This window comes from Odontomachus brunneus, unplaced genomic scaffold (assembly GCF_010583005.1).
Source record: "Odontomachus brunneus isolate Ranch 3 - 2012 unplaced genomic scaffold, Obru_v1 Obru_scaffold_022, whole genome shotgun sequence".
Lineage (NCBI taxonomy): Eukaryota > Metazoa > Arthropoda > Insecta > Hymenoptera > Formicidae > Odontomachus > Odontomachus brunneus.
This window is the reverse complement of record NW_022639472.1, coordinates 2,251,606-2,257,605: the sequence shown is the minus strand read 5'-3', so window position 1 is coordinate 2,257,605 and position 6,000 is coordinate 2,251,606. Positions and strand designations below refer to the sequence as shown.

Below are 6,000 nucleotides of genomic sequence, written 5' to 3'. Positions count from 1 at the left end.
ATGTCAATATCCTGTTGATAAAATTTTCAGCTTCAGCATCCCTTTAACTTTTCCATATCTTATATTGAGAATGTCGTACACCGGTTCATTCATCTTCTATGAATCATCAAAGCCGAGTTTTTTATTTTGTGTGGTCGAGAAAACGATCCTTTAATTTCTATGCATAATGCATATTTTAATATACATTTTTTTCTTTGCAATTTAAATATGTTTGTAATATCGCGTTATAAAATAATATATAAGACGTATAATGTATTTAGAATAATCACTTCTCTTCTTTACAAAGTAAACAATTACTAATTATAGTAACTCATCAAATTTTTTTAAATAATCTTGTGTAGAGAATTTTTTTAAAAGATGAACTGAAAGAGTCATATATCTCTTAAAGTAATTGAAGGCCACAGTAGGCTAACGTTTCCTCTCGGGATGCACCGACGGACGCGTGTGCACATCAAGTAGTAGTTGAATAAAAACGTTATTATGTTACCTTAAAATTAAATATTAATAAACAGGCATCCCAGACGTATATAGAACTTTGTTTATTTATTTGATATATGATAATCGTATAAGTTATATATATATATATATATATATATATATATATATATATATATATATAGAATGTTCAATATACTTTTTTCGAATATATATACAGGCTATTCGTATAACATTCGGAATATATAGTCGGACTTATTGGACATAAAATTTGGATACTCAATAGATATCCTACGCGGTGCGCAAGTGGTATAATAACGATAATTACGACCTAACCGTTAATAAGAAATATACAGTCGGCACTCGGCCGAGGAGAAGTCCGCTTCGTTCGCGACAAACTCTTCGGTGTCGACTCTAACGCCTTCGTCTTCTCCTCCTGTCTTTTCTGAGCGTGTATTTGGCATTTGTCTTTTATTCCTCGCTTTCGTGCAGTCTCGGTGCTTGAGGATCGCGAATGGCGATGGAAAACTTACTGGAATACGTCACATCTTTAAAAAGAAAAGAAACCATCATCAAACAAATAAATTATCCTGAACGACGCAGACGTCCGCGAAAATGTTCTCACGCGAGATGCTTTCAGAAAGCATCCGAAATGTATATAATTAAAATTCTTGCTTTTCTTGGACAATTTTCGCGGTTCTGCGTTGCTCAAAAGCTGCTGTTGTCAGCCCGGAGCGCTCTCCGTGCGGTGATAAGGTCCACACAATGTTGAAAACATTTACATCGAATGATTCTTTGACAAAGATACCATCGCACACGAAATCTTTCCTGACGTTCTGTTCCGCTTGGAGTCCAGTCTTAGTGTAAGTTAGTAGTCTCCATTCTACCATTCTCGGCATGATATCTAGCATATTCTCGCGTTAGCCTCCACGTCGTAGCGTTGTGCAGGTTTTTGCAGTCTTATAAACGTTGTCGACGTTTCCTCCTCGTCTCACCTTTTCGTTTTCTCGTTTCCTTCATATTCCATCTTAGTCGAAAATTACGTGAATCCTAACGGGTTCCTCGATTACCATGTCGTCTTCAATAACTCGACACAATTTGACAATGTCGATCCTCACCGTCCGACATCGTCGGTCTACCTTCCGTTTGAGCGTTTTGAATACGTCGGATTCTCTCCTCTTTATCCACGAGGACGACGTCGAGGCCCGTTTCTCGACGCTCTCGTCCACGTTTTCTCTTTTTCCGCGCAGAACGAGTCGCTTCATTAGCCGTGGAAGCCACGAAAGCGTCACATGAAGACGTTTTCCAAGCCGGGTAGATTCTTCCTAGTAGGCGTCGAAGTAGCGCAACTGACCCCCTCGTCTTCGAACGTGACCATTTTCTCGCGACTCCTGGTGGCAGTGTTGCCCCCACCGTCCAACAACCGCGTCTGACTAGTGCCGGCGGCAGTAGTAGCCACTCCGACGGCAACCGGCGGCGTAATCGCCGAAGAAGGCCTCAGGACCGACGCTGGCGGCGGCGGCGGCACTGCCATGTCAGTGACAGCGGCCGCTGCGAGATTGAACTCACTGACGCTACGTGGCACAAAGTACTCGAAGTGGAGCGAGCTCTCCTGCTGACGGTGCTGATGATGGTGCGGCGGTGGCGGCTGCTGCTGCTGCTGCTGTTGATGTTGTTGCTGCTGATGATGGTACTGAGTGGGCGACAGGCAGCTCCTCCTCAACGGCTGGCCCCGTTGGAACTGCTGAATGTTGGCGGTGGCCGTGGTGGACGAGTTGCTCCTGCCGTCCAACGGCGTCTTTTTGCGCGGCAACGAATGGTGGCCGCCGGGAGACAACTTCATGGCAGTGTTCGACGGGTGGGCCAGGAGCTTGCCGTCGCCGGGGCTCCTGGCCTGATGTTGTCAGGATCCGGCTGGCACCATTGACATGGCGATCGCTTCCTCCTCCTGCTCGGACAGCCGTGAGTCGCTGGTGCCGCCTCCGTCGTCGAGGTCGGCCTTGAGCCCGGGTGTGGCACCTGCTGCAAGGAAAAGAGGGAGCACGCGTGACTGAGGGAGGCGGGCGAGTCGCCTCGGCAATCGCTGCCTCGAGATATATAGCTCTACAGGACCAGTCGCGTTGTTATCTCGTAGAAGGACGTATCGTCCCGCGGACTACACCTATTACGTAGGACTGATGCGATCACGAGAGTCCTAAATCGCGTAGTAGGACTCTCGTCGATGTGGGATGGATCTCGCGTTTATGGTACTGGCCGTTAGTGATGAACATAGCATTCTTATTGGGTGGTGTCGAGATAATTACGTAAAAGCGTGTCAATCGAAAGTTTACAATTAATCGACTAGTGCGTGCACCGGTGGTTAACGGTGCACGCGGTCAATCAGAGTCAATCGTTACAGCGACGTACAGTCGTACGTAAGGTCGTTGCTTGTATATCCCGAACGCGATCGACATTCGCCACGGTGTGCTCCGATAGGATCCGTTTAGTTTCTCTCTATCTCGTTCTCTTGCTCTCTCGCGCGCATTCTCTGAATCGCGGAAGACTCACTACTGGTTCCCCACCGAATGCCTTCATCAGGGATACCTGTACCACTGATAGGTCCGACCACCACGCCCGACGACATGCCGCAGGTTCTACCGAAGACCCTGACCACGCGTACCACCTCCTCCTGGACGAGGTTGAAGCACATGGCGATCAGTCCCATCCCGGCGAGGATGTAGAGTGAACAGGCGCACAGACTGAGCTCCTCCAAGGTGGCCGAAGGCGCGTTGCGACCCATAGGCATCAGATCGCCGAAGCCGATCGTGCCGAGGCTGGTGAAGCAGAAGTAACCACCCTCCAGTAGACTCCAGCCCTCCAGACGGTTGAACATTACCGCGCCGCCGCATATGTACACCAGCATTATCACCAGGCACAGGCTGATGGGTATCCGGACCGGATTGGTCTCCAGCATGTACGCCGGTGACGAGGTAGACGATAGGGACAATGAGCACGGGTGAAAGTGCCGCTTGCCATTACCCGTCGTTACGTCCTGGTGAAAGGGTGGAAAACGTGCTCCTTTAGTTTCGTAAAATTACTCGGGAAATTCGCGGCGTGAGTGAAGTTAGTCGTTTAAAATCTTCAACTGAAAGTTTGTCGTTCTCTTTGGTTGAAATTCATTACGGCAAAAATCGGCAAAATAGTTTTGTGTTTCAGCTTTTGACTGGTATGTCTTTTGGTCAATTTTAGGAGTGACTGATATGGCTGGTCACAAAGATCGAAACTAAGAGAAGTCATAGTAAAACTATTTAGAGGAGGTATCTCTAGTCACCGTGTCATATATATTGTAAAGAACATCATCCTGAGTAACCTTCAATAGGTCTTAACCGTCACTCGTTATGTATTAATTATTAACAATTATTAACAAAAGAAGTTTTATAAATAGAAAGTAATTCTTCGATATCATATACATTTAAGAAGTATCAAAAATATTTTTGATAGAATGAGGAGTTTCGCTCTTCACCCTGCTAAAAAATCTAACCTAACCTACTCTACAGCACTGTAAGAACGTTGGTTGTTAAAATGTATATACGTAAATGTACATTTTTTAACAACTAATATTGTCACAATACTATAGAATAGGATTATGTTAGATTTTTAGCGGGGTAAAAGGCAAAACGCTTCATTGTTCTGTATATTGACCAGTTCTAAGGACGCTCGTACTATAAGCTTTGACTATGACACACATATGTATGTACTAATTAATTCAATAATTGAGACTTTCTCTCTCTCTCTCTCTTTCTCTTTCGGTCAGTAACTGTAATAACGCAGCTTATTGTTGCACTAACGTGTAATTTGTTCAATAGATACATTTCTTTGCAGACAGGTGATTTTGTTGATTCAATTGCTTTTTTCTCAGTGTAGGAATAGCTAAAGTACCAAAAGTCGATCATAGGATATTGGTAATTTTGATTTTCGTTGTAGAGGAAATTTGAGTAGCGTAAGACGATTGTACTCTATATCCTTGTGATCCATCCTTCTGATATCAGTCAATCTATCTATCTATCTATCTTCGTGATATATCGAATACAGTCGGGGAGTGATTTACGATTTGACCTGATATAAATCGAGCGGTCAGTAATATTGTTACCTGAAGCGCGGCTGTCGAGCTGGTGGTGGCATGCAAGAGACCCTCGCTGCCGCAGTCGAGCAGAATCGCGCTGCTGGTGCCACGGGTACCCAGGTCGTCGCAGGAGCTCTCCCTGCTCGCCGAGTAATAGTTGCCGGCCTTGGTCTCCACGTGGTTGTCGTAGCGATACGCCTTGCCCATAATGCCGCCTACTGGAGGCGGCGGTGGTGGCGGTTGCTGCTTACGCGTGCAATTGCGAGGCCTGCATATACGTCCGTACAGACGACGGAAACTCCGTGCGAGCACATCGCCCACCGTGCTCAGATAGACTAGCATCAGCGGGATCCCCGCCAGGGCGTAGACAATAGTAATCAGTCGACCCCAGACTGTGCGCGGTGCCACGTTACCGTATCCTGAAACGAATATTGTCTCTGCAGTTTCCGCGCCTCGGCGAAACTCACAAGAAAACGCTTGAAAGTATTCTATAAATTTCTTAGAATATGAAATTTCGCTCGAAAAGTCGAGTGATCATCTCAAATGGCCACTGAGTCACTCGAATTCAAGTGATCTTTCACTCATATAGGAAATTCTTCGCTCTGAATCGTCGAGTAAGTATTTTTATTCGAAGTTGAAAAGTGAAGTCTGATGAATCTCCACTGTGATAGGAGCATATTTCCTCTAATCGATTGAAATACTCGCTCATACGAAGTCAGAATCCACTTTAAGCTTGAGTGAAACGTTCACCATTACGATTTCAAGTGGCAATATTTTCATTATCGCTTCGAGCACTACCATTTTTCATTCGTTTTGAGTGAGATACCACTTCAAGAAATTTACAGAGTATGTATCATATATTTTCTCTGACTTGACGATATCCTTTCGTTCACAATCAATTTTATATAATCACTTTCCAGAAGCTATTGAAAACTTCTGAACCTGCAAGAAAGCAAATAGAAGTTTTATGGTATTTGACACATTTATCTATAGATTTTTATCAAATTTGTCAGAAATTTTTCTTCTTTTTACAACATACTCAAATACCATGAACTTTTTTCCAAAGACACTTGCTCATAATCAGTTTTCTCGGATGTCCTTCGATGTGTTGCTTCAACTCCTAGACTTGCAACGAAACGCATATGAAAGTAAAATACGCGTTCTTTATTTTTAATTATTCTTCCACGACATATTCAAACTCTATAAAAATCGTCGAGGAATATTTGTTTCTTTGTAAGTGGCAAGTCCTTCGTGGTAGCGAGCTAATAATACTCGGCGGACTGTCGCCGCACACACGAGATGCTCGAGGTAACTCACGTTTGTTCGGGGAACGTGACGAAAATCGAAACGATCCGTCTCTCCGTGACGTTGTCTCTCGGTGTCGCTGACAGCTTCCGCGTTAAAAGTGATTCGAAGAGGAAGGGATGGGAATAAGTCGCGAGAGTTTGCTTCCTCGCTCAATT

At 44.7% G+C, this 6,000-nt stretch overlaps 2 protein-coding genes across 6 annotated transcripts in view; both read right to left on the bottom strand.

Moving 5' to 3' along the window:
• Positions 1 to 589: 589 nt before the first annotated feature.
• On the bottom strand, positions 590 to 2,309 carry LOC116842202 (pair-rule protein odd-paired). The gene has a single exon (XM_032811053.1). It carries the CDS (start codon positions 2,276 to 2,278, stop codon positions 1,724 to 1,726), a length of 555 nt encoding a protein of 184 aa, XP_032666944.1. The 5' UTR covers positions 2,279 to 2,309; the 3' UTR covers positions 590 to 1,723.
• The window catches only part of LOC116842199 (TWiK family of potassium channels protein 7), a 97,500-nt gene continuing 93,734 nt past the window's right edge, over positions 2,235 to 6,000 (bottom strand). The window contains exons 4-6 of one of the 5 annotated variants that reach the window (XM_032811041.1): positions 4,565 to 4,956; positions 3,095 to 3,466; positions 2,235 to 2,457 (exon numbers count right to left, since the gene is read on the bottom strand). In XM_032811041.1, coding sequence (XP_032666932.1) covers positions 2,275 to 2,457; positions 3,095 to 3,466; positions 4,565 to 4,956 — 947 coding nt within the window. In that variant the 3' untranslated portion in view covers positions 2,235 to 2,274. Of the gene's footprint in view, positions 2,458 to 3,018; positions 3,467 to 4,564; positions 4,957 to 6,000 lie in introns of all 5 variants that reach the window. The other 4 variants (XM_032811042.1, XM_032811039.1, XM_032811040.1 and 1 more) reach the window with 4 other exon arrangements.